Source organism: Loxodonta africana, chromosome 24 (assembly GCF_030014295.1).
Source record: "Loxodonta africana isolate mLoxAfr1 chromosome 24, mLoxAfr1.hap2, whole genome shotgun sequence".
In the NCBI taxonomy this organism is placed as follows: domain Eukaryota; kingdom Metazoa; phylum Chordata; class Mammalia; order Proboscidea; family Elephantidae; genus Loxodonta; species Loxodonta africana.
The window spans coordinates 3,334,780-3,361,012 of record NC_087365.1 but is presented as its reverse complement, the minus strand read 5'-3'; the positions used below and the strand labels follow the sequence as shown (position 1 = coordinate 3,361,012).

The window sequence follows — 26,233 nt, the reverse complement described above, 5'->3', positions numbered from 1 at the left end:
AGAACTGCCTCATAGGGTTTCCAAGGAGCAGCTGGTAGATTCAAACTGCTGACCTTTTGGTTAGCAGATAAAGTCTTAATCACTGGACCACCAGGGCTCCAGGGACTCCATAAAAATAGTATATTAGCTTGCCGTTGCCTTTTACTTTTTGTACCAGATTACCTGGTCACACTTTAAAGAAAATAAAGAAAGAAAAAGAGAGAAAGGAAGAAGGAAGGAAGGAAAGAATAAAGACAGAAAAAGAAGTAAGATCAGTTCAGTAATTGTAACAACTGTAATATACCAATCTAAGATTTAATAATAGGAGCAACTGTGTGCAGAAGGGAGATGGGGTATATAGGAACCAGGGCTTCAAACAGATTCATTCTGGTTTGAACTCTTGCCGAGAATTTGCATTTTTAGCAAGTTTCCAGGTGATGCTAATGTTGCTGGTTAAGGAACAATTCTGAGAAACAGTAGTAGAGCAATGGTTCCCCCAAATTATTATACATAAGAAGCACCTGGGGATCTTGTTAAAATGTAGATTCTGATTCAGTATATCTGGGGCGGAAATACAAATTCTAAGCAAGGGCTCGAATCTAAATGAACCAGTTTGAAGCCCTGATAGAAACTCTCTGTATTTTCTGTGAACTTAAAACTCCTCTAAATATACAGTATAGTAGCTATAATAATAATAAGGGAGCTGACATTTTTGCTCACAGGCTTTTTCGGAATCAGGAAACACTGACCTCAGGCTTTCCAGTGTGAAGCAGAAGGATGTTGGAATTACGTGTGTGTGTGTGTGTAGGTGTCTGTGTATATATTTGTGTGTCTGTGTGAGTGTCTGCATGTTTGTGTGGTGGGTGTGTATGTCTGTGTGTGTGGGTGCATGTCTGTTTGCACACATGGGGGGTAGCCATGGTTGTTCATGTTAAGGTAAATTTTCCAAATCTATTTTGTTATTTTGTATTTGGCCCTAAACCATAGGTGTTTATTTCGAGTGTCTTGTACTGTTGGCACAGGAAGTGCAGAGCACTTTATCCTCACTGGAGCCCATTTCTTTTGTCAAAGCCCTTAAACAAGTGCTCGATCTGGAAAGCAGGCTGACTTGGAAATGACCACTATCTGCTGTGCCAACGTTGAGCTGTAGTTTGTGCAGCCAGACACCGACGATTGGCTCTTGTCCAATTAGCTAAATAAACTGAAAAGGCTTTGCTGACAAAGTGGTGATAAATGGTCCCATTGTGACTACAGAACCGTGTCTTCACATAGCACCAACTGGACATGTTTAATCCTTTACTACATGTCAGCCACGCAATTAAAAAGATGCAGGGAATTAAACTGTGAAGACAAGACACAGGTGGCAAGACCTGGGTCATAATGCAAAGTCTGGAAGCTCTGAGCAGGTCTGGGTCTCTGTAGCCTCGGACACGGGACAAACTGCAATCCCTCCGCATGCTGTGTTCCCATGGGCAGAGTGCTGAGGGACAGTGCACACTGTCACCAATACAACACAGGATGGCAGTGCCGCGCTGACCTCACTGGCTCTAGGTTTAGTGACACCTCTGAAGAAAGGCCTGGCCATCTGCTTCTGAAAAATCGCCCACTAAAAACCCGACAGAGCACAGTTCTACTCTGACACACATGGAGTCACCATGAGTCAGGGTCAATTCCATGGCAGTTGTGGTCATCAAATTTATGTTTCCCTTTTTAAAGAGTGGCTCAAAAGAAGGCACCGTGTTTCAGCCTCTTCAACTCCTGGAGCCAAAACAGACAAGTCTGATGAGCACAAATGCAGGTTCTACCACATATTTTGAGTCGTTATGAAATATATTAAAACAAGTTCACAACAGGTGTATTCCAGCGTTTATTAGAACAGGTGGGTAACAGAAAGCACAAAAGAAGACAAAGCTGCTACTCCTTAAAGGCTGCGCTGAGATTCCCCATGAGTTTGTCCAGCCTCCAAGGAGGAGCGCGGTAGTCAAGTCTACTTTCCCCACAACCTGTGAAACACTTATACATGGGCTGACAAAAATAAATCCTGCACAGAAATCCCGTCATTCCAGAACTGGTCAGACAAATTTCAAATACACATATCAGAAGTACTTACATCTTCATTGAGATTTATGAAGTGATTGCTGACGTTTACAATCACATTTAATATCAGAGAACAAAGCCTCACACATGATCTTGTCCAAGTTTAATCCAAATCTGCACAAAGACCTTCAGCCCAGGAGGACTAGCAGGCAAAGTCTGCAGAAAGGAAATGCATGCTACTTTGCAGATAAGAGTTACAATGGGAGAGAGGAATTCCATAGTTTCTAAAATAGATGGGCACTATCTCCAAATACAGACTGAAACATAGTTCATTTTTTTCAAAAAACACTTCACTAAGTACTAGACCTGGGAATATGGATTGCAAGAGTATTTGAATATTAAATATGTGGAAAATTTGGATTCTTATCCACCCTCCTCCCCCTTCTTTTTTTTGGTTGACAAACTCCACAAACCATAGAAATTGAAGCACTGAGTTTGCAGCCAGCACGAGGACAGATGTTCTCAGGGCTCATAGCTCAGATTCCCATGCTAAGGTGATGGAAATATGCAGTAAGCCATTTTGCAGCTGCTAGAAGGCAATACCTTCCTGTTTCCCTGGTTTAAACAATGTAGCAACTAATAAGGAAAATACTAGGAAAAGGTTTTCCTATATTCGCTTTTAAAAATGGCTTTATTTTAAATCAAATCTCATCTATGTTCTCTTAGTTTCCACAGAAATAGTTTCGGGAAAGAGAACTGGAACAAAGGTACCTGACAGTCATATCCACAGGATTCAAAGACCGTTCAGTGGTAAATGTTCAGGCCCCAACACTCTGACACTGAAGCAAGCTGCATGAGAAGAGCTTAAAGGAGAATAGCAACATGCACGTGTGTGTGTAAGAGAAAAGAAACCCATTTACAACTCAGTGCTTCCTACATAATGTACGTATATACGCACATATAAATATTGAAGCTTTTGCTTCATTTTTTTTTTTTCCTAATCACTGTAAAGAAGATATTAAGATGAGCTTTTCTGAAGATTTCTATTCTGTCATTGAATGACACTTAGGGTTAGAAGGTACCTCGTGGGGCCTGGCTCTGCCCCCAGCCTGCTTCTCTCCTCCCTGCAAGGCGGAACCTGGTGTAACCCAGCCACTCAACATCACTAGGAAAACAGCCTGCAATTCAAAATATGAACAAGGGAAAAAAGCAATGATTATTGCCTGAAATTCTGGAATGGCCACTGTGAGCTGTGATTTCAAGGAGGCATCTCCCTTCTAAATGCTCTTCTTGGGAGGCAGGAGCGGTGAATTAGTCCTGAATGCCGTTTTCTAAGAGCCGGAATTATTGTGCTATGGGAAATTCTATTTGGACCAAAAAAAAGTCCCCATTGTTCTTAAGCAAATTGCCACGTGGTGCCCTCTCCCTGGGCCCATAGCCCTGGCTGTTTTTGCTGGTTAAGGGCAGCCGCCTCTGCTGATGCCAAGCCTGGTGATACCATGGGAGTGGTCACCGCAGGGGCAGAACAAGCTGCACACCCTCCTGAAGGGACCAAGAGCTCCACAGCGCAGCCCATCTGGTAAATGGATGACTTGTCAGTGGCCCCGCCACCACTGAGCATGTGTTTATCCAGACCAGTTGTGGCCCCTGAGCTTCCCAAACAAGGATCTGCCTGCTTCAAAGTGACTGCAAAAAGAAAGGGGAGACTAAAGTGTTTAAGGCCGATGATTTCTATCCTGCGAGGGACACTACTTTCTCGGGGAGAGATTTTGAAGAACTAACTGTGTTCTTATCTTTTTCCACGTGTGGCTTCCACAGAGGGGCTCCGGGATCCTCCTGGAGTTGGGGTCAGGGTTGCACATTCCCACCCACAGAAGAACTCAAACGCAGAGGCCAGGACATGGGGACGGGCATGTCAGGAATCACAACACTGTGAAGATGGGTAGACACCTTATCATCTCTGCAAACTCAGGACCGCAAAGCATCTGCTCAGCCCTTAAAGGAGTATCTTCGTATCACCCCAAAGGATAAGTGTAGGAAGGTAAGAAGGTGAAGGTGTTGAGTATGCGTTTGTTCTCACTCACACACAGGCACTGTCAGCAGCCGTCTACTCAGGTTCTTAAACCATCTGAGTCCCTGGATGGTTGGTTTCCATACAACAGACAGCAAACCTCACTTTGAGGGTCTTGTGCCCACCGAGTCATGCCAAATTGCCAATCTCTGTCTTGCTAAAGTGTTAAACTATGTTTCCCAAGTAGAAACTGAAGAATATGAGATGACTTTAAAAAAGCGTTAAGTTCTGAACATCCTGTTAAGCCCCACAAAGCCTCAATCTTTCCTTTTCATCCTGTCATTTGTCCATTTCCTTAAAAAAAAAAAAACAAAAAACTGAGTTATAGCATCGGTGTTTCAAAACTGGCAAAAGAACATTTCTTCAACCCTAAAGACTATGCACATGAGGGGTTATTGGACTCTGCCAGGGGTCCACCTCCAGGAGGGGTACATTTCTAAGGCAAAACCGGAATAATTACATCATTTTTATTCTGAGAGGCACAAACGCTGGAGTCCTTGGAAAGAGACCCCTTGCCTCTGTCCATTCTCTGACAGGATATCAGCAAAAAGCCACCAGGCAACCTGAGAGTCCAAATGCTGCTCAGGAAACTTCTGACACTCGGACCCTCGGTGACGCCACGGGCCGCTTTCTGGTGTCTCAGCAGGCAGCACTGTGCCTCGAGAGAGCTATGGACCATACGTTGTTGGAGGGAGTCCGTGCGAGTGTGTGCTTACAAAGGAGGACAGAGGTTGAACTTGCTTTGGACAGCTTTTGTGTTACAAAAGTTTTAACCTTTTTCTCTTCGTCCCTCCCTTTTTAAGATAGAAGGATAAGAGCTTCTTGAATGATGCCGTGATGGCATTCCACATGCCCAGTCCCTAGCTCTGTGATGTTGGACACCTTTAAATCAGGGTTTGGCGTTCTCAGGATGTGGTATGGACTATGAAATAGTCTGAAATGCTTTATAACGAAAGTTTTCAAAACACAGCATGTCACAGCTGCCACACATCCTTTAGGAAACAATAAGAATGCAAGCATTTGGATTCAGAGCTGTGGGGAGTGGGGACAGAAGCCTCGATGGTATCTTGGTGCCCCCACTGGCTCAGACAAAAGCTGTCTTTGGATTTGTTTCTTCTTAGCGTTCATCTCAACAGTGGCCTAACTTGCATTAATGTCCCTGTGAAATAAGCTCCTTCCCCCTCTCTAGCCCTTTAGATTACATTTCCAAAAAGACCTTTAACTCACTTCAAACAACATTTCACTTTTTTTTTCTTTTTTTCAAACTTCTCTTGCAAAACACCCAAGACTATTAGAAACTTAAGAAATAGGAAATGTGACTTCTAAACTCCCTGCCTCCTGGCTGCCTGGGCAGTTGACTGGACCTGCGGCCGTTCTAGGGGGTTTCTAGGGGGTTTCGACAGTACAGAACACAGGAGGACTCAGAATGGGAAAATGCAGTGTAAATGCAAAGAACATTTTCCAGTCCTGTGGATTTCCCCTTTGACAAAAAGAAAAAAAATGCCTTTAATATAATTAAACAATTAACTGACCTAGTCTCTCTTCTGCTAAGAGAAGCCTGCCATCACAACCCTGACTAGCAGACTGCCCTTTCCCCTTCAGATGAGGAAGGCGAACAGAGCCCAGCACAAAGGGAGTGCCATCAGCACCGGTCCACTGATCCCTTGATCCAGAATCTACTGGAGAAGTGAAATCAGTCACATTGGAATTTGAAAAGAGAGAGTGAGCGAGCACTGTTAACATTCACAGCATTGGGGAAACAACAGCCCACTGCATAGCCTCCACTTGAGAAACCCTACACACACACAGAAGATGCCTGCAGATGCCCAAGCTCAAAGCCTTTGAAGGAGAAAGTTCACAACTGTTTGCTGAGACTCCAGTCCAATCTTTGGGAAGGATGAGACCCCTGCTCTGGCCAGGTGTTTCAGGATCTGAGGGTGGTGGCAGTCATCTGGCACTGAAAGGATCTGGGGTCATCTCCCATCAACAGTCTGTCCCAGGCGTTGGTCTATGGAAAACAAAACACAACAGGTTGCAAGTCCCTGACTTCTTGCCTCGTGTACGTCTAGACCCACAGAGCGAGGTCCACCTGTGGCAGGTGGGCGCTCACCACATGATGCTCACGAGTGCCTCTGGCTGACTAAAGGGGATTTGCTTTTTAACGTTCAGTGTAGATGATGCTGTTGGTCCTGGCCCTCTGCTTGGTTTCTGGCTGCCCCCTCACCCACAGGCCCTCCCGCCTCCTGTCGCGACTTCTTACCTGTACTCATTCTCCATGGCCCTGCTCTCAGCTCGCCCGGGAACCCAGGAGTAACTGTCAGCTGCGCTTGGGGTTTTTTTCTCCTTTTTCTCTGCCTTCTTCACTTTCCGCTTGCGGTAGACCAGTAGCCCTAGTGCTAGAGCCAGCACTAGTAAGATGGCCACCACGGTGCCCAGGATGTAGAAGAGAAGCAGTTTCTGCCCATTGGTGCTGTCTTCATTTTGTTTGGCCATCAGATCTCCATCTCCAGACTCAGCATGGCCAGTAGTGGCCGTGGGGTGGCTGGTGCTAGGCTCCACCCTTATGCTGGGGGGTCCACTGGAGACCACGGTCTCCGGTGGGACATGGTTGATGAGGATGTTGGAGGGCAGGGAGGGTCTCCCCATGGTGGGTGCTTCCTCAGAGATGTCCTCAGAGTCCCTGGGGGGACTGGATGTTACCACAGAAGGGGCGATGCTCCCCCGGTCCTCTCTCTGGGGGGGAGGTCCCTCTGTGGGAGGTTCAGGGGACGTGTGGCTGAGGATGCAGGAGACTCCGTTGGGGGCCAGCTCCCAGCCTGGCAGGCAGCCACAGTGGAAGGAGCCTGGCACATTGAAGCACAGGCCCTCACAAGGGCTAGCCCCCTGGTCTATGCACTCATCCACATCCTGGCACTGGGTGTCATCCTCGCCAGTCACCATGTAGCCCTCCTTGCAGGAACAGTGGAAGGAGCCTTTGGTGTTGGTGCAGGCCTGGGCACAGGGGTTTCGGCCTGGGGCACACTCATCCAAATCCCGACAGGTCCCCTCCCCGGGCTCATAGCCCACCCAGCAGGCACAGCGGAAGCTCCCGGGGATGTTGATGCACTCTTGGGCACAGGGGAAGGCCTGGCACTCGTCCACATCGCTGCAGTCCAACTCACTCGAGTCTAGCTGGTAGCCTGGGGGACAGTGGCACCTATAACTTTTCCCAAGGGGACCAGGCTTACATGTGGCCACCCCTCTGCAGGGGTTGGAGCTGCAGGGGTTTCGGGAGGCACAGCTCACCAGGTCATCCAGCAGCCGAAACCCTGGCCGGCAACCACAGCGAAAGGAACCATCACCCCCCTCAAAGCAGTCCTGCTGGCAGCCCCCATTGTTGAAGCTGCAGCTGAGGTTGGAGCTGACACAGAGGGGGCCCGAGGTGCCCCAGTCAAACACATCGGCTTCTTTTTCCTTGCACAGGAAATAATTGTTCCCCTCCTTGCCCTTTTCCCCACAGGCCACGGTAGCCATGGAGCCGAAGGGCACAGCCTCCAGGGAGGAGCTGGTGGCCTGGAAGGGGGTAGTGTAGGTAACCTGGCCTGGACCCCCCAGGGCTAGGGGCCGGCACATGCCTTTGAAGCTGAACTTGCAGATGAAGCCCTCGATGTTGCTTCCCGGAGAAGCAGGGTTCCCACAAGGGCCCTCAGCCCACTTGGAGAGGCGGCTGGTGGGGGGCTGCAGGGACAGGTCAAGCAGCAGGGACACGCAGCGCTTGGAGATGCACGTGCTCTTTGGCTCCTTTTGCCAGTTGGTGTACGGTGAGTGGCCCCCACCGCCGATCCAGCTGAAGCCCTTCAGTGGCAGACTGGTGTCCAGACACTTGCCCTTCTCCCGCTGCAACCCAATCCAGAACTTGCCCATGCGTGCAGTCGGCGGCTCCTCGGGCCGGAGAAGCTGGACTAGGGCCTCCTGGACACGCTGGGCCTCCTCGGCGCTCTTCACTGTGGCCAGGTTGCCTCCATTGGTACTGCAGTTGAGCTGGGCCTCATCCGCACTCAGCTTGCCCCTGTGGGCTGTGTAGCAGGCAGTCCCCGCACACACCACGGCCTCAGCCGTGGCCCCAGTCCCAGGCCAGCCCAGAAGCAGCGGCAGCAGGAGCAAGGACATGCCAGTGGAGGTGGCCATTTGGTCGTGATCCGGGCTCCCAGCTGCGCTTGGGCGGGAGCTATGGGCTTGGCCACGGCCTCTCTGGGGCAGAGGAGGACACAAAGGCTGCAGGCTCGTCACGTCCCCCCGACCCGAGGCGCATCCTGTGCCTGTTGTACTTCTTACTTCTTACCGGATACGGGGACTTCCTGGAATGAATAGTTTTCTGACTCCTGTTGCCTTCATCACAGTTTCGTTGTGCATAAAAGGAGGCAGGCGGCTTGCTCGGCCCCCAGCAAAGGCTATGGAAACAGTGAGGAGCAGGCAGAACTTTACAGCTCCGTTTTGGCTTCATTCTCTTTCCCGCCTGCATGTGGCACTTAAATGGCATGCTACTGAGTGAGCAGGGACTTTCGGAGGCTCAGAACTAGAAAGAGCTCACTTGGTAACCCATCATGAAATTCCACTTTGGTTAGCAAAATCAAAAAAAGAAAAGACAACACTGAGACTTGAGACATGAGCCCATTCATCCTTTTTTAGAAGCAAACTGGATTTTTCCTCTGCCTATCTCATGTTCCCCTATTAGGTTTGGGAGCCTTTTTTCTTTTATTTCCCCCATCATGAACTCTAAATAGAGAGATGGTCTTTAAATAGTACTGGGCCGTGGGAATGTCTCAGAGTCTAACACAATGCCAAGCTCCTCAAGCGCATGAAGCCAAATTGGGGGCAAGACAGCCCTTCTCAGGATTTTTACAGTGTGGATCATGATATCATGGCGGGGGACGGGGGACACCAAAGGCATCAAAAGGAAAGAAAGCAAAAATGTCCCTATGCTCATGGCCCTGGGCTTGCACTCCTCCTCCCCCACCTCGCTGAGTTCCTTCGTGGCACAGGGTGGCCAGCAGGGCCAGGGGCCGGGCAAATAGTGGGAGTCAGGGCCACGCTCAGGCTCCTCCTGCATCCCAATGCGTCACAGCCCGTGAATCACGGGTCTTCTCCGGCAGTCACAGACACATTTTGCTGCTCTGGATGGTCCTTATTTGGGGGCCCCCAGATGCAGACCCTGAAACATGGATTTGGGGAAAGTCATTGATGTGGGAGGGGAAGTGAGATAGGCAAGAAGCCTATACGGGTGACTTCACAAGTAGGTGACGCCAGGGCACCCAGAACCCAGCCAGCTGGGAGAATGGGAGACAGTGCAGAGTTCGCCTCCCTGCCCTGGGTTGGGGTTGTGAGTTCTGCCTCATCTGTCTGGTTCCCCTGGGCAAGCTGTGGCTCTCATTTCCCTCATCTGCAAGTAGGAGTTGGAAAAAGGACCTCTGACACTTCTGCTCTAACATCGACAGCAGTGAAATCACACTTCACTCTCTCCTCTGGAACTGGGGAGAAATCAGCAAGCGAGGAGAGTGGGCTGAGGTCACCATGGAGTCCTCATCCCAGTGCAGAAATGACAGAACCATCTATCTAAGCCTCACAGAGGCACTTCCCGCCCCCAAAATGATCTGAGTGTCAAAGCACAGTACACTCTGTCTAAAGTTTACCTACTCGTCCCCCGGCCCTCTAACTTCCACTCTGCCCCTCCGTCTTTCCCCCACTGCCTGCCTGCTTGGGCTAATTTACCTGGTCCTTATCTACCTGCAGGAAAATGCTGTGTGGCAGAAATGGCAGGAGAGCCCTGAGGACTGAGGACAGTGCTCAAAAGCTCAATGGAAGAAGTTCTTACCAGGAGGGTTGGATTCGGCTGAGTTTGACAAAGGGTTTAGAATGTTTTGGTTGCCAAGGTTTGAGGAGATCCTGCACCTCCCATCTTCAAGTTCCCTCCTGGATGATGACTCACCACATTTTACTTACAGCACAGATGGAATCAGACCTCTCAATGAGCGGAGTGTTAAAGAAAGTGCACTCCGCAGCATGGGGGCCTGGAAGCACTTTTCTAGGACCACCTTTGGATGGAAGCCATCTCAAGTGTAGTGAAAGGACCACAGGCTTCACAGCATGGTCATGTGCTACACTCTGGCTCCACCCTCTGCTTGTGTTCTGGAGTCTCAGTGAGTGCCCTGAGCTTTCTCTTTAAATTGTCTTAGAAGTTTACTTCACGTTGCGCAGCGGATGGACCTCTGGGGTCTCACATCGGGACAGGTTAACCTCTCAGCAGACTGATGGGTTGGCGGATTATTCAGGCATCTGAATTTGCTCTTTCTGTCTTCTGGTCCGACAGTCGAATGAAGGAGGTTTTGGGGAGCACACTGCATTCTCCCTGCACACATAGGAACGCTGTGTGCAGTGAGTCAGCCTCCTCTCCATGCTCGCCGCTCAGGGAAATACACTAAGTACCCACTGCAGGCTCCATGGGCCCCGTGGAAGAGGAGGTGTGGGTATGGGGCATTACAGACTTTATACTAGATGATGGGGACCTGAGGATAGACCCTGTGGGCAGGGACAGGCTCAGAAGGAAGGGGGCTGGCCACAGGGCTGTCATGGCCTATCTCTTGATGAGTGATGGACGATTTTCAAAGAGCACTGTGAAAATGGCATGGTGGAGGTGTCTGACCTCCTCTAACTTCACAAAGGGGAAGGAAGATCAGTATCAACAGCCCAAAGCTGATTCCTATGAGGCGGAGGTCAGACATGCCTCTCTTGCCAGCCCTTTTTACCAATTCTGACATCATCTGTTCCTCTCACAGCACTCTCTACTCTTCTGATGGGTTTGATAATTCATTGCAATAGCCACACAGAACTCACAGACCATACTCAGGATTGTGGGCCTAGAATAAAAAAATGGGCCTACTAGGGAAATAATAGGTTACAATTCAGGTTCAGAAACGCCCAGTATACAGTTCTTCCATCAGGACAGCCTCTTCCCAACTGCGCTAGCTGACAGGTCTCTCCCTAGTCCTTAGCCCCTCATCCTCTGGCCCCTGTCTTGCTTGGGCAAGTGTTACAAAGCTCTGCCAATAAGTGCCCAAAGGCACCCCACTGTTCTATAACCCTCGGCCTGAAGGCACTCAGCTCTAACTCCGTGGGTCAGCAAACCTAGCTCCACCAAGTGCCCAGAGATACCGTACTCCGCCAGTAAGCCTGTTGCCTGAAAGCGCTCAGCTTTCTCCATCCATGGGCTGGGAATTCATCTCCTGCAGCCTCCTGCCAGTCTCCCGGTTCTGCTGCCACCGTTTCTCTGCTGCTGCTTCTCACTGTCTGCAGTTTACAGCTCTCTCTGTCTTCCGTGTTACAGCTCCTCTTTCTTGGTGATGATGAGATCCTCCCTCTTGCCTCTGGGATGGATCATTCTAAGCCTAGTGGGATGGCAAAACTGACCAATCCCTTTGCTAGCATTCCGTATACCTTATTTGCATAGTCCCACTCAGTCATTGCGTGTGAATCACAAAGACTATGGCTAGAAGGGCCATATTAAGTAGCTCATCGCGCCGCAGACACTGTGTTCCCTAACTGTGGCCCAGAGGAACTGGGGATGCCACAGGCTGAGGTGGCGGTCAGGTGTCCCCAAGAAAATAAGCCATGCCTTCCCCAGGGCCAGACCAGGGAATAAGGGATGAATCACCTGCAGAGAATTTAAAGCAGTAATAAAAAAGATAACAAGCAGATTGCCTTTTTCTTTTCTTTTTTTTTCCTAAATTTTACTTGTTTTGTTGTTGTTGTTGAGAATATATACAGCAAAACATAGACCAATTCGACAGTCTCTACATAACATAAACTCGCTGTTCACTAGGGTTCCTATTTAATCTTTCGAGTTTCTGTTGTCAATTTAACCCCATGTAGACAGCTCTCAAAAGAGCACAATGCTCAAGGCAGATCTTTTTCACTACATAAGCTATTTTTCTTTTTGCCAAATTCCAGAAATTCTAAACAATGTCAATGGCAACATCCTTCTCCTTGGAAAAGGAAAAAAACATTTTCGTTGTCTGAGTTCTAAACAATTGTGGTTGTCATGATTGTTTTAATAACACGTACTTAAGGTACTTAAGCTTTAGATTGTTGTTGGGTGCCATCAAATCAATTTAGACTCATAGCAACCCCATATGACAGAGTAGAAGTGCTCCATAGGGTTTTCTAGGCTGTAATCTTTATGGAAGATTTATATTAGCGTTTTTAATTACTCATCCTTTAATAAACATTATATTCTACACGGAGGTTAATTTGGGAAATCTCCATTTATAAGGTAGGCCCTTAACATATACAGAGTCCTTCAAGAGCAAGTTCACAATGGTTGGGAATCACCCAACTCAATTTCGTCTCCAACTCCTGGGATACTAGATATTCCCACATTTACACTGCAGAGTCATAATAAACCACGATAGCACAGAGATTATAGAAAGAAATTGAACTTGAGTCCGTTCAGCTCTGTCATTCTGTCAAAAATTCTGTGACTACTTGCAATTTTTGTGTTTACAGTGGTGAAGAAGAGTGGGTACATGCAAATTTTTGTTCATACTTAACTGAATCTGAATCACATTTTTATAGTCAAAATTTCTTCTTTATACATTGCTTATTTTAAAACTGAAGAACAAATTTAAAAAATCACTGGTGTTTTTCCTGCATGCTTATTTCTGAGGTTAACTTTGCTGCATAGAGGGGTGGGTACTGCATTGATTCCTGTGGGTAGGAGAACACCAGGTGTGTCACTGATAAAGTCACACAAGGACACGTTCTCATGGCAGAGGCAGGGACGAGGGGCAGGGAAGGTCTTCCATCTTTCTGCCGTGAAGGGAAGAATACATCTACACTGGCTTTGAATCTCGTTCTGCCACTTACTAGCTATGTGATCACTGGCATGCTACTTGAACTGTGCCTCTGTTTCCTTGACTATAAATGGGACAATGAAATGTCACCTTTCATGGAGTTTTGTGAGGATTAAATGAGCAAATTCCTGTGAAGCACTCAGAACAGAGCCTGCAGGAAGTGTAAGCTTCTACCCCAATGAGAGGTTGCAGAGCTCGGAGATCACCTGAACCCAGGTCCAGACAGCTTGGATGCTCACCTTGATGCGGTCATTTGCTGGCTTTGAGAGTGACCTTCACCGCTTGGAACCTTGGTCTCCTCGTCTGTAAAACAGAGAGAATAAGAGTAGTAATGCCACCACACTGCTGTGAGGATTAAATTAAATGAGGTAACAGCTGTAAACAGCTGGACAAACATTGTTCTTAGCATGTTTTCGATTTTTTCACATTCAGTAAATAATTTCTGTCTTAGGCTGGGTTCTCTAAAGAAGCAAAACCAGTAAAACGTATGAATATATGTGTATATATATATATATATATATACCTTCAAACCAAAACCAAACTCATTGCCGTCGAGTCGATTCTGACTCTTAGCAACCCTATGGGACGGAGTAGAACTGCCCCATAGGGTTTCTGAAGAGCACCTGGTGGATTCGAGCTGCTAACATTTTGGTTAGCAGCTGTAGCTCTTAAACACTACTCCACCAGGGTTTTCATATACATATAGAGAGAGATTTATATCAAGGAAATGGCTCACGTGATTTTTAGAGGCTGTAACTAATCTTTTTAGTTTAGTTTAACGTTCCAAGTCTGGTTGGGGAAGGCCAGAAAGCAGGGCTGTTGCAGGCTTCTCCTGACTCATGGAGCCCCAGGGACTGGTGAACCCAAGGTCGGCAGGCCAGAGAACAGGTCTGTTACTTACAGGCTGTGAAGATCAATGAATCTCAAGATCAGCAGGCAAGACTACAGTTAAGCTGCTAGCTCAAGTTCCAAGAACCGGAGGTCTGAGGAACAGGAGCCAGCTGCGGGATCCAGAACAAGCAAAAGCCCCGACAGGGTGAGCAAGAAGGACTAAGTGGCGGAGGGCAGAAAGATGAAGACTAAGGTGGCCACAGACCCCACCCCACTGGTACCACTCACCTCAGATCCCATCATGGGGGTGAACACATACCAAATCTCAACGGAGAAGTGATCACTTCCCAAACACTGACAATCAGGGCCCAGCCAAGCTGACCCAAAATCTTAACCATCTCAATTGCCTAATGTAATTCATAGTGCACAATATTTATAGAAAGCTCGACTAGCTATATGTTGTTTTCACAGTTAACTTGTGGTCACCTCTTGACAACTGGCTTTGATAAACAAGAGCCATTCATCAGCATCTGGGGAGAGATATGTCAGAAAGGGAGGCAGCTTGCTTGGTGGGATCTTTTGACACACTCAATCTCCTGTGACACCCAAGCACTTGAAACACAATTTTCATGTAGCCAACACCAGCAATTTGCAGAAGCTGTTTGGCACATGTAACATTTTCAGTGGTTCCAACAAGTTTTTGTAACAATTTAGCCCTATTTGGACAATATAATTTCGTAGAAATAAAAATGATCTATTTGGCCTAAATACCAAGATTCAATTCTGCATGAAAATTACAACTATAACACTGCTTTGAAAAAAAATATTATTTAGGTTGAGTTAGATAGACCTGCTTTTCAGAGCTAACTTACTTTTCTTTGGGAAACTGACTGAGAGATGTCGGGGATTCCTGAGCAGTACAGACCAGACCTGGAGAAGACAGATGTCTCCAGCAGCTGTGGAGAACCTGCCAGGTGCCGGGTGCACTCAGGTCTACACCCAGCGGCTCCTTGGAGTGGATGTGAGGACACCTTCTTTAGAGCTGGGGAGACTGGGCTGTGGAGGAGAGATTTGTCCATCTTCTGTCCAAAGTCTGGTCTCCTGCTTGTACCTTTGCCTCTGATGACACCCCCAAGCCTGACTGGCTTGTTACAAAATGAGAATAATCATTCCTACCTTCTTCAGTTGTGATAGCTTGTCAAAATGTGCCACTTGCAAGCTGGGTGCCCTTGGGCGATCATCCCTTCTAGACCTCAGTTTCCTTCCATGTAAACGAGCACACACCTCGAAGGCTGTGAGGATAAACTGAGAAGATTTGACCTTCTTCACTAGACACGTGCTTGTGGTCCCTGGCACCAGGAGACATTCACTACACAATATTTCTTAGGGCTACGGCTATGATTTTTATCCTAGTTGATTTTCGAGAGTGCTGCCAAGGAAACGCCAGAGGGGGCACCATGTCAATGCCACAGAACCTCCCCCAAAAGCCCCTGGATAGAGCAATGCCCAAGGGCACCCAATGCACACAAAGAAGGCCAGCTGCTACAGGGTATGTGAAGCATGAGCTCTGAGGGTCAGAGTGGGGGACCCAGGCTAGTATCCAGGTGGATGGGTGAAGGGCACAGGGAAGTGTGTCTTCAAGCCCAGCCGTGTGACCAAGTATCTCAGTGTATGTGCACGGTGAGCTTCGTGCCTTCGCAGGCCCCCCCATCCAGGTCACCCAGTTTTGAGTTGCATCCATTACCCCTGCTACTGGGGCCACTGGTGCTGGGCATAGCTCCATGCAAGGTGCCCTGGGGCATCTAGAACCAACCACATGGGCACCTGGGGTCTGCCTCTCTGCAAGGTCAGAGGATGGACCCTGTTTGTGGGGATGGAGGGAAGGAGGCCACCATTTGTGGTCCACCCATAAACGTCCTTCCATCTGGTTCCATTCAGGAGGCTTATGCTCCCCTAGCTTTGGGAACACACACATGCCAGTCTGGCCCTGGGTAAGAGTTGGGCCTCTTTCCTTGGAGGGCAGCTGGGCATCCAGCCACAGATCACTCAGGCCCACTGACCTGGTGGCAAATGGGGTTTCCAGCCTGCAGTGGGCTGCTTGTGGGGCTCCATGTGCCCCTGGGGCGGAGTTTGGTTGCTCCTCCTGGATCCTGGTCTTTCAGGTCCATCCCGCTTACTCCACAGAAACCTGGATTCTCCTCCAGGGTCCTGATGCATAAGGCCCTGGTTCCACAGAGATCCCTGCGAATCCTCCTCTCATTCCTGGTCCAAGCTTGGTGACCTCAGGCAGGAACACTGCTTTCCTGGGCCTTTCATTTTCATCTATGAAAGGCTAAGGGTAACCCTCTGACCCCTTCCCCTCATGGTGGGAGGGAGATGAGGGAGGGAAGATGAGACCACAAAGCAGCAAAGCCAAGCAAGCTGTGGAACAAACAGCATCATTGCTGTCACACGTTTAATGAATACGTGGTGGATATGCTCATGCTTTGACCTCGAATAAAGCTGGGCCAACTGAATGGACTTCCATTCAGCCATCTTGAAGATAAACTCAGTTGCTTTGTTATATCCTTTTTCTCAAAAATACAGAGCACCTTGCCTTTTCACAACTGCTTAATCTGCATCCCTAACTCAATGCCTATGCTTCTTGAAAAGTGGGAGGGGGATGTGTGTGAGAAAAGGTAGGCAGGGCAAGCAGAAGGAGGTGGGGACACAGCTGTCCTGCAGCCCCAGGTAAGATACACAGGTGCTGGCGGCTGAGGTGGGTCTGTGCTCTGGGATGGTGAGGGCTGGGGACAGGAATCACACAGTGTCTGCTCCAGGGGCAAAATGACAGAAGAGAGTCCTTATTATGTAGAGTTTCTAAGGCAGTAAGACAAGACTGACACCTTGATACCTGTGTTGACTCTCTTTAAACTGAGGAGAGTCACAGTAAACTGTGCCTAACAGTGTATAGAGGCCCTGCATGTCCCTCTCTGGCTGATTCCACTATTGGGGCTGCCCATAATGTTCATTAGTCTGTCTGTGATTGTGCCGATTTGTCTAACTCGATGTCACCAGTGGCTCAATTTCTCACGCAGTTTCATTTCCCATAAAGTTCAGGATTGTACCTGGGTTCCACCTGAAGCTATAAATCACACTTCCTGTGTGCTGCCCCTTTCCAACCCTGCAAAAAGAGACCTCATTCTGTGCAGGACACATCCTGGTCTATTCCTTCTGAGCTCCCTGCTGTTTCTGGCTCCCTTGTCTAACTCTTCCTGGAAGAGGAATGTTGGGAAGGGGCCTGATCTTCAGTCTAGGAAATGTAGCAGTACCTGCATTTGGTGTCTCCCAAGTCAGGGCTACCTCAAGACAGTGAAACCCAAGCCCAGGAACTGATTTGTAGCAGCTTCTAGATGCTGGCTTCTATTTGGACAAGGCAAATGTTGGCTCCAAGATAAATTCAGCTCTAAGACATGTTCTATTAGACCCACATAACCAAACCAAACCCATTGCCAACGAGTCGATTCCAACCCATAGTGACACTTCAGGACAAGGGCTGTTTCAGAGGCCTGTGAAATCCTTTCTGTGATCAGATCTGCAGATCTTTGTTCTGTTTGCCTGCATCAAATTTCCACACAACAGTTCTAGTGGCCAGACTCTGCCCTGCAGTGCCCCCTCCCCTGCCATGTCGGAGAAGAGAGAAGAGTCTTCCAGTAGGGGTCATTTCTGATGGGAGAGCATGCCTCCTTTGTTAGGTGCTGACCATAGAGGAGGCAGCCAAGCGAAGGAGGTGTGTGACCAGTTAGACCTCCGATATTCCAAGTCCTGGTTCGGAATAGATCCAGTGATAGACTTGGAGAGAAAGGCTTGAGTCTGCTTGTCAGTTCTCGGTCAGTCTACACTGCACCTTGGGCTCCAGAGGAGAGGGAGTTGGTAGACAGCCTGGGGTGGGTATGTGAGGCATGTCTAAGCTGGCCAGGGACCTGGCATTGAAACCTACCCACCTGCTGCCGTGGCCTGCCTTTTCCCACAGGAATCAAGTGGGTGGCAGAAAGGAGAGGTGAGACACTGAGATGTTCAGGTTGCAACATGCAGGAGCTATATCAGACCCAAACTGGGAATCAGGGTGCATCGTTGACCTGCTCCCGGTAAGATGTGACGGTGCCATGGAGCACAGATGCAGTTCCATGCTGTTTCCCAGCTGAGCCTAGAGAAGCTGGTGCCTGGGCTCCTGACTTTCTCCTAACTCAGAAGTGCACTTTGTTTCCTTTGTCTTTGTGTTTTAAAGACAGATGTGATTTTTGTGTGTTCATAAGGTATCTCCAAAGAAAAAAATTATAACTTAAACCAATAACACATTTGCAGAGGTTGCCACATTGAAAAACCAGCTGGTCCCACAGAGTTCAATAAAGCAAACGTGGTTCCATTCAACCCAAAGTTTCAGGTTAGAGGTGGGGTGGAGAGTGAGCATTCACAATAGTTTACTAGAAAACTGCATAAGTCAATATGTCAAAATTAAATCATACGAGACCTGGGTAACAGTTATGTACAAAACCCTGGTCCGAGTGACATTTGCTGTTATTTCTTCTCCCTGTAATGCAGCAACCTGATTCTTAGAGACAGAGCAGGTAGTCGCTTCTAATCCAAAATAATGGCCTCCTCCTGCTGGAAGGATGAGTCAGCTGCTTCCAGGGGGAGGGCAGCTTCACCAGGTCCTGGCATGGGCCTGCCAGACACTGGGGCCGCTTCCCTCCAGGACCACAGGACGCGGCCACTGCTAGTCCATTTCACCCTGCCACAGATACCTTCTCATGGGCTGAGTCCACTTACTGCCTCTATTTTCTCACGTTCACTCACCTTGAACTTCACAGCCATCTCTCCTCTGCCTCTTTGATGCTACTGAACCACTGAACCTGCTTTATCATAGCCACCTCTGCCCTCTGTGGCTGACTACCCTGGGCCTCTCCAGCCCTCATGTTACTTGGCCCTCCACTCCTCTGGACTCAGTCCCTTCGTTGGTGCCAGGTGGTCCACATTCTTGGTTCTCCCTCCTCCTCTGCTGGCTCCTGTGTGGTCTTACATTGACCAGTACACAGTGGCCATCCTCGGTGCTCACTCCTGGCCTCTCTCCTCTCTTGTTCCAATCATCCTTGTGGGATCCCACACACTCCATCACTGCCCCTCTGGCACAGACCGCCTGATGTGCATTACCACTTAGACCTGTCCTTTCCACTTTCATCAAGGCACCCAACTCCCCACTTTATGTCTTGTCTTGGTGGCTCAAAGTCAACATCTATCTTGTTGTCTCTCCCCATCTGCCAACCATCCAGTTACGAGAAGTGTAGGAACATCCTTGCCCCCTAGCTCTCCCACAGCTCTTACAGCTAATCCATCGTCAGCAGCCCTCTCTCTACCCACCTGTCTTCTCCGTTGCCCACCTGCCACCGCTCTTCTGGCCCTCTGTACCTGTTTGCTCATTAGTCGACTTGCTTCAGCCTCTTACTCTCCATGTTTAAAGGGAAATCAGTTTGCAACATAAATCTGATTATTTCATTTTACACAAACGCTTAGGCCATAATGAAAGCACTTCTGTGGTTTCCCGTTGCTCTTGGAATCAAAATAAAAATTCTGCATGGCCTAGTATGCATCGTCTGGAATTGATCTTTCCCTCTTCACCCCCGTGTTCTCTAACCACAGTTCTGTGGGATGCCTTGTGTCCTCCACAGGGCCTTCGCACATGCCGTGTATTCTGGCCTGCATGCACACACACACACACAAATGCACACACTTATACATCTATGCACACATTCTCACGCACGTAGACTATTTAACTTCTTCAGGTTTTGGTGATACTTCATCTCCCTATACTGGAGCCAACCTCCCTGTTATTTGCTCTCATAGCAAACCTTTCTGCCTCGCGTTTCTCCCTCCAAAACTATTCCCAATTTTACATATGAGTATTTGACCTCTCTCCAGCAGATCTTGTGCCCCTTCAGACCTGGAAACCTCTTTCTAGTTTGTGGCTGGCCCCCCAGTTCCTCCTAAGGAAGTGGGTGACTAATAACTATGGGCTGGATGAATTAATAAATCCCCAGGTAAGTGTGATCACGAAGATAGCACAGGATTAGGCAATGCCTCCATGAGTCAGAGCTGGATGCGCAGCCACTAACAACAACAGGGAAGTGTGGAGCGAAAGAGGATTGAACAAGAGGTTGGACTTTGTCACCTGGTGGATCTAAACCACCTTATGTGCATTCCCCATTCATCTGAAGTATTTCTATGTCAGGAACAGCTGCGCTCCCCTTTGAAAACAGTCACCAAGGGTTTAGGACCTGTTCCTAGGCCCCCAGTACAAGGGGAGGGGCCGGGCTTGCTGCCTCGCTGTCCTCCGGTAGTGCAAGCTGCTGAGCTCTGGCCTCTGCTGCGGGTCACCTGAGCCTTTCTTTCTGGTCAAGCACTGTTCTCCGTCAAACGTGAGCACCCACACGGCTCCTTCAGGGCGGTCGTCACACGTGAGCACCCACACGGCTCCTTCAGGGCGGTCGTCACACGTGAGCACCCACACGGCTCCTTCAGGGCGGTCGTCAAACGTGAGCACCCACACGGCTCCTTCAGGGCGGTCGTCACACGTGAGCACCCACACGGCTCCTTTAGGGCGGTCGTCACACGTGAGCACCCACACGGCTCCTTCAGGGCGGTCGTCAAACGTGAGCACCCACACGGCTCCTTCAGGGCGGTCGTTCGTGTCTTCAAGGGCTGTCAGATTTCATCCACCGCATGGTTTTACCCATTTGTAAACACCAAGAGCTCTTAGATTTCTCAAGTTGGGGCTGACACTGAGATAGCTTTTTAAAGGCTGGGCCACTTCTTGTTCCTCCCCCAACTTCCCTGCCTTTCATGTGTCTTTTTACAAAACATTAAAGCTCATTTTCTAAAATGCACTAGGAAATGCTTTTATTTTTTATTGTGGTAAAATACGTGTAACACAATTTTCCATTTTGACCAATTTTCAGTGTACAAGGAATTACAGTCATGACATTGTGCTACCATCACCACTTTCTATTTCCGAAACTTTTTCATCACCCCAAACAGAAACTCAGCACCCCGTAAATAGTCATTTCCTGTCCCTCTCCCCCAGCCCTTGGTAATCACTAAGGAACTTTGGTCTCTATGCATTTGCCTATTCTAAATAGTTCACGTAAATGGGATCATACAAAAGATGTCCTTTTGGGAGTGACTCCCGTCACTCAGCATAAAGTGTTCAAGGTTTATTCATGTTATTTATTATGGCTGAATAATATTCCATTGTGTGTGTATACCACCTTTTGTTTATCCATTCATCTGTTGACAGACACTTGTATTGTTTCCAGTTTGGGCTATTGTGAGTAGTGCTGAAATAAACAATGGTATTCAAGTATCTTTTTTTTTTTGAATACAAGTATCTGTTTGAGTCCCTGTTTTCAAGTCTCTTTGATATACCTGGATTAGGACTGCTAGATCATATGGCAATTCTATGTTTAACTTTTTGAGGAACCACCAAACTGTTTTCCACAGTAGCTCCACCATTTTGTATTCCCACCAACAATGATGAATTTCCAGTTTCTCGATACCCTCACCAACATCTGTTATTTTCTGTTTTTGTTTGTTTGTTTTAGATGATAGCCATGACTAGGAAATAATTTTAAACAACAACAATAATATCAAGGTAGTGACCAAGATAAGCACAGAGGTGGGCACAGTGAAAGGAAGGCAACATGGTCATGCTCCCGCCTCATCACTTTTTAAAAAAAATAATATTTTATTGTATTTTTGGTGGAAGTTTACACAGCAAATTAGGTTCCCATTTAATAATTTCCTTACATATTGTTCAGTGACATTGATTACATTTTTCAAGATGAGTCATCATTCTCTTTATCTCCATTCTCTTTGTTCTTTTTCATTAATCTAGCTTCCCTACCCCACTTATATTCTCATCTTTGCCTTAGGGTAATTGTTGACCATTTGGTCTCATGTAGATGATTTTTTAAAGGAGCACAGTATTTACGGGTGATGTTTATTTTATAAGCCAATCTGTTATTTAATTGAAAGGTGATTTCTGGTTATGGTTTCAGTACAAAGTATAAAGGGTATCTCAGGGTGATAATCACAGGGGTTCCTCTAGTCTCTACTGGTCCAGTAAGTCTGGTTTTTCTTAAGAACTTAAGTTTGTTCTACATTTTTCTCTCATTCTACCTAGGACCATCTGTCCCTGGTCAGATCAGCCAGTAGTAGTAGCCGTAGCTGGGTACCATCTATTTTTTCTGGTCTCAGGATAGGTGAGGTTGCGGTTTGTGTAGACTGCTAGTCCTGCAGACTAGTTTCTTCTCTGAAATATTGATTATCTTTATTTTCTTTTGATCCAGATGTGTAGAGATCAATAGTTGTATCTTAGATGGCTACTCACAAGCTTTTAAGATCCCAGATGCTACTCTCTAAACTAGGATGTAGATCCTACTTTGGTGAGTATCATCTGAGGTCTTAAAAGCTAGCAGGCAGACATCTAAGATACTCCACTGGTCTCACCCCATCTGGAGCAAGGGAGAATGAAGAAAACCAACACAAGGGAAAGATTAGCCCAAAGGACTAATGGACCACAGCTACCACAGCTTCCACCAGACGGAGTACAGCACAACTAGATGGTGCCCGCTACCACCACCAACTACTGTGACAGGGATAACAATAGACTGTTCCAGACAGAGCTGAAGAAAAATGTAGAACAAAATTCTAACCCACACACACACACCAAAAAGACCAGGCTTACTGGTCTGACAGAGACTGAAGAAACCCCGAGAGTATGGCCCCCGGACTCCCTTTTAACTCAGTACTGAAGTCACACCTGAGGTTCACCCTTCAGCCAAATATTAGACAGGTTCATAAAACAACACAAGACTAAGTGGGCATACCAGCCCAGGGGCAAGGACAAGAAGGCAGGAGGGGACAGGAAAGCCGGTAATGGGGAACCCAAGATCAAGAAGGTGAGAGTGTTGACATGTCGTGGGGGTGGCAACCAATGTCACAGAACAATATGTGTATTAATTGTTTAATGAGAAACTAATTTGCTCTGTAAACCTCCATCTAAAATACAATTTTAAAAAACTAGGATGTAGAACATAAAGTTTATTAACTATGTTATGCCAGTTGACCAAGTTGTCCCATGAGACTATGGTCCTAACCCTTCAAATCTAGGAAATCAATCCTATGAGATGCTTGGTTATGTCTAGGAAGTATCTGTAACTGAGCCTCCTATGTGCTTTATTATATATATGAATATATATGCAGCATGCTCATATGTGTATACACATATGCAGACAAATACACCTGTAAGTGTATTGAATATACAAACATATACCCTTCTATATACACATATGCATACCTATCTACGTATGTAATCACACACATATTTTTTGGTTCTTATTGTTGCTGTTGCAAAATTGTATTATAGAATTTACCAAAATATCCCTTATTCCTGTGTACTTCTTAGTGTCATCATTTACCCTGGTCAATTTGTGCACACTTCACCCACATTCAGTATTGGCCTTCCCCAACACCAAAAATAAGTGTCTATTCTCTAGAGGGTGATTCTCCTTCCCTCCCCCTTCCATCTCTGGTAACCACCAATGAAAGTTGACTTCTGTATGTATACCTATTCTTATCTTCTTATGAAAGTGTGATCATACAATATTTATCCTTTTGTGATTGACTTATTTCACTCAGTAAAGTGTCCTCGAGATTCATCCACATTAAAATATATGTTGAGAACTCATTATTCTTTACAGCTGTGTGGCATTCCATTGTATGCTTTTTATGGCCCCCAAAAGTATGTATTGTAAATCTTAACTCCTATGCCTGTAGTTATAATCCCATTTGGGAATGGTTGTCTTTGTTATGTTAATGATGCAGAATTAGCGTAAGGTGTACCTTGAGTCAATCTCTTTTGAGATATAAAAGAGATTAAACAAGCTAGCAGAGCAGAGATGGGGGAAGAGAGTTTCTAAGCCACATGAAGAAAGCACAGGAACAGAAGCTCAAAGAGACAAAGGCCTTCCTCCAGGGCCTAGAGAGAGGGAAAGCCTTCCCCTAGAAGCGGCACCCTGATTCAGACTTCTAGCCTCCTAAACTGTGAGAAAATACATTTCTGTTTGTTAAAGCCACCCACTTGTAGCATTTCTGTTATAGCACCACTAGATGACTTAGACAGTATGTATGTATCACATTTTGTTTATCTATTCATCCATTGATGGGCCTTAGGTTGTTTCCATCGTTTTGCTATTTGGAATGATGCTGCAGTGAATATAGGTGTGCATATGTCTATTTGTGTCACTGCTATTAGATATCTAGGGTAGATACCTAGGAGTGAGATTGCTAGATCATAAGGTATTTCTATTGCTAGCTTTTTGAGGAAGTGCCATACCATTTTCCATAGTGGTTGTACCATTTCACAAACCCACCAAGAGTGGATAAGCGTTCCAATCTCCCCATAACCTTGCCAGCATTTGTTGTTTTCTATTTTTTTTTTTTTCTTTGATCAGTGACATTTTTGCAGGAGTGAGATGGTATCTCATTGTGGTTTTGATTTGCATATCTCTAATGGCTAATGGGATGGGAAACCCTGGTGGAGTAGTGGTTAAGAGCTATGGCTGCTAACCAAAAGGTCAGCAGTTCAAATCCACCAGGTGCTCCATGGAAACCCTATGGGGCAGTTCTACCCTGTCCTACAGGGTCCCAATGAGTCAAAATCGACTCGACGGCAATGGGTTTTGGTTTAATGGCTAATGATCACAAGTGTCTTTTCATGTGTTTGTTGGCCACTTGAATGTTCTCTTTGGTGAAGTGTCTGTTCATGTTCTTTGCCTATTTTTTAATTGGGATTGTTTGTCTTTTTGTTGCTGAGTTGTTGATAACAACTTGATGTTTTAGAGATTAGGCCTTAACAGATTTGTTGTTTTTGAAGATTTTTTTCCCCAGTCTGTAGACTGTCTTTTTACTCTTTAGATAAAATCTTTTTTATGATCATAAGTATTTGATTTTTAGGAGGTCCCAGTTATCTAATTTGTCTTTTGTTGTTCATGCATTTGTGTTTGATAATCTATTTCTGAAAAAAAATAATTAGCTACCATAGTGTTTTCCCTACGTAATCTATCAGGAACTTTACAGTTTTAGCTTTAGCGTTTAAGTCTTTGATCTACTTTGAGTTAGTTTTTGTGTATGATGTGAGGCGTGGATCGTGTTTTATTCTACTGAAGATGGATATCAGTTTTGCCAGCACTGTTTATTAAAGAGACCCCTGGTCAAAAATCAGCTGCCAAGAGATGGATGGATTTACTTCTGGGTTCTCAATTCTATTCCATTGGTCTATGTATCTACCATTGAACTAGTACTAGGCTGCTTTGATTACGGCGGCTATATAGCATGTTTTGAGATCAGGAAGTGTGAGGCCTCTTTGTATTTCTTCTTCAGTGTTGCTTTTGTTATTCTGGGCCTAAAGTTCATTAAAAAATGTTAGTGGAATGTGAATTGGGATTGCATTATATTTATAGATCTCTTTGGATAGTTGGAAACCCTGGTGGCGTAGTGGTTAAGTGCTATGGTTGCTAACCAAAGGGTCAGCAGTTCAAATCCACCAGGCACTCCTTGGAAACTCTATAGGGCAGTTCTACTCTGTCCTATAGGGTCGCTATGAGTCAGAATCAACTCGCCAGCACTGGGTTTTGGTTTGGTTTGGGATAGTAATGACGTTTTCACAATGTTAATTCTTCCAATACATAAGCATGGAGTGGTCTTCCATTTATGTAGGTCTCTTATAGTTTTTTGTAGTAGTGTTTTATAATTTTTATTGTGTAGGTCTTTTACATCCCTGGTTAGGTTTATTTTATCCTTTTGGGGGCTATTGTAAATGTACTGATTTCCTTTTTGGAGTTCTCCTTATTAGTGTAAAACAACCTAGCTGATTTTTGTGTGTTGATCTTGTACCTTACCACTTTGCTAAATCCTTCTATTAGATCCAGGAGCTTTCTTATGGAATCTCCAGAAACTTGTCTGTATAGAATCATGTCAGATTATATCCTTTCACCATACTTATTCAATCTGTATGCTGAGCAAATAATCTGAGAAGCTGGACTATATGAAGAATGAAGGATCAGGATTGGAGGAAGACTCATTAATAACCTGCAGATATGCAGGTAATAAAACCTTGCTTGCTGAAAGTGAAGAGGACTTGAAGCACTTACTGATGAAGATCAAAGGCTACAGCCTTCAGTGTGAATTACACTTCAGCATAAAGAAAACCAAATTCTTACAACTAGACTAATAAGCAACATCATGATAAACAGAGAAAATATTGAAGTTGTGAAGGATTTCATTTTACTTGGATCCACAATCAATGCCCATGGAAGCAGCAGTCAAGAAATAAAAT

At 46.5% G+C, this 26,233-nt stretch overlaps 1 protein-coding gene across 1 annotated transcript; it reads right to left on the bottom strand.

Moving 5' to 3' along the window:
* Nucleotides 1-1,811: 1,811 nt before the first annotated feature.
* Nucleotides 1,812-8,518, bottom strand: CD93 (CD93 molecule). The gene is made up of 2 exons (XM_003411666.3): nucleotides 6,348-8,518; nucleotides 1,812-6,095 (listed from the first exon to the last, which is right to left on the bottom strand). Exons 1-2 carry the CDS (start codon nucleotides 8,252-8,254, stop codon nucleotides 6,071-6,073), a joined length of 1,932 nt encoding a protein of 643 aa, XP_003411714.2. The 5' UTR covers nucleotides 8,255-8,518; the 3' UTR covers nucleotides 1,812-6,070.
* Nucleotides 8,519-26,233: the final 17,715 nt, after the last annotated feature.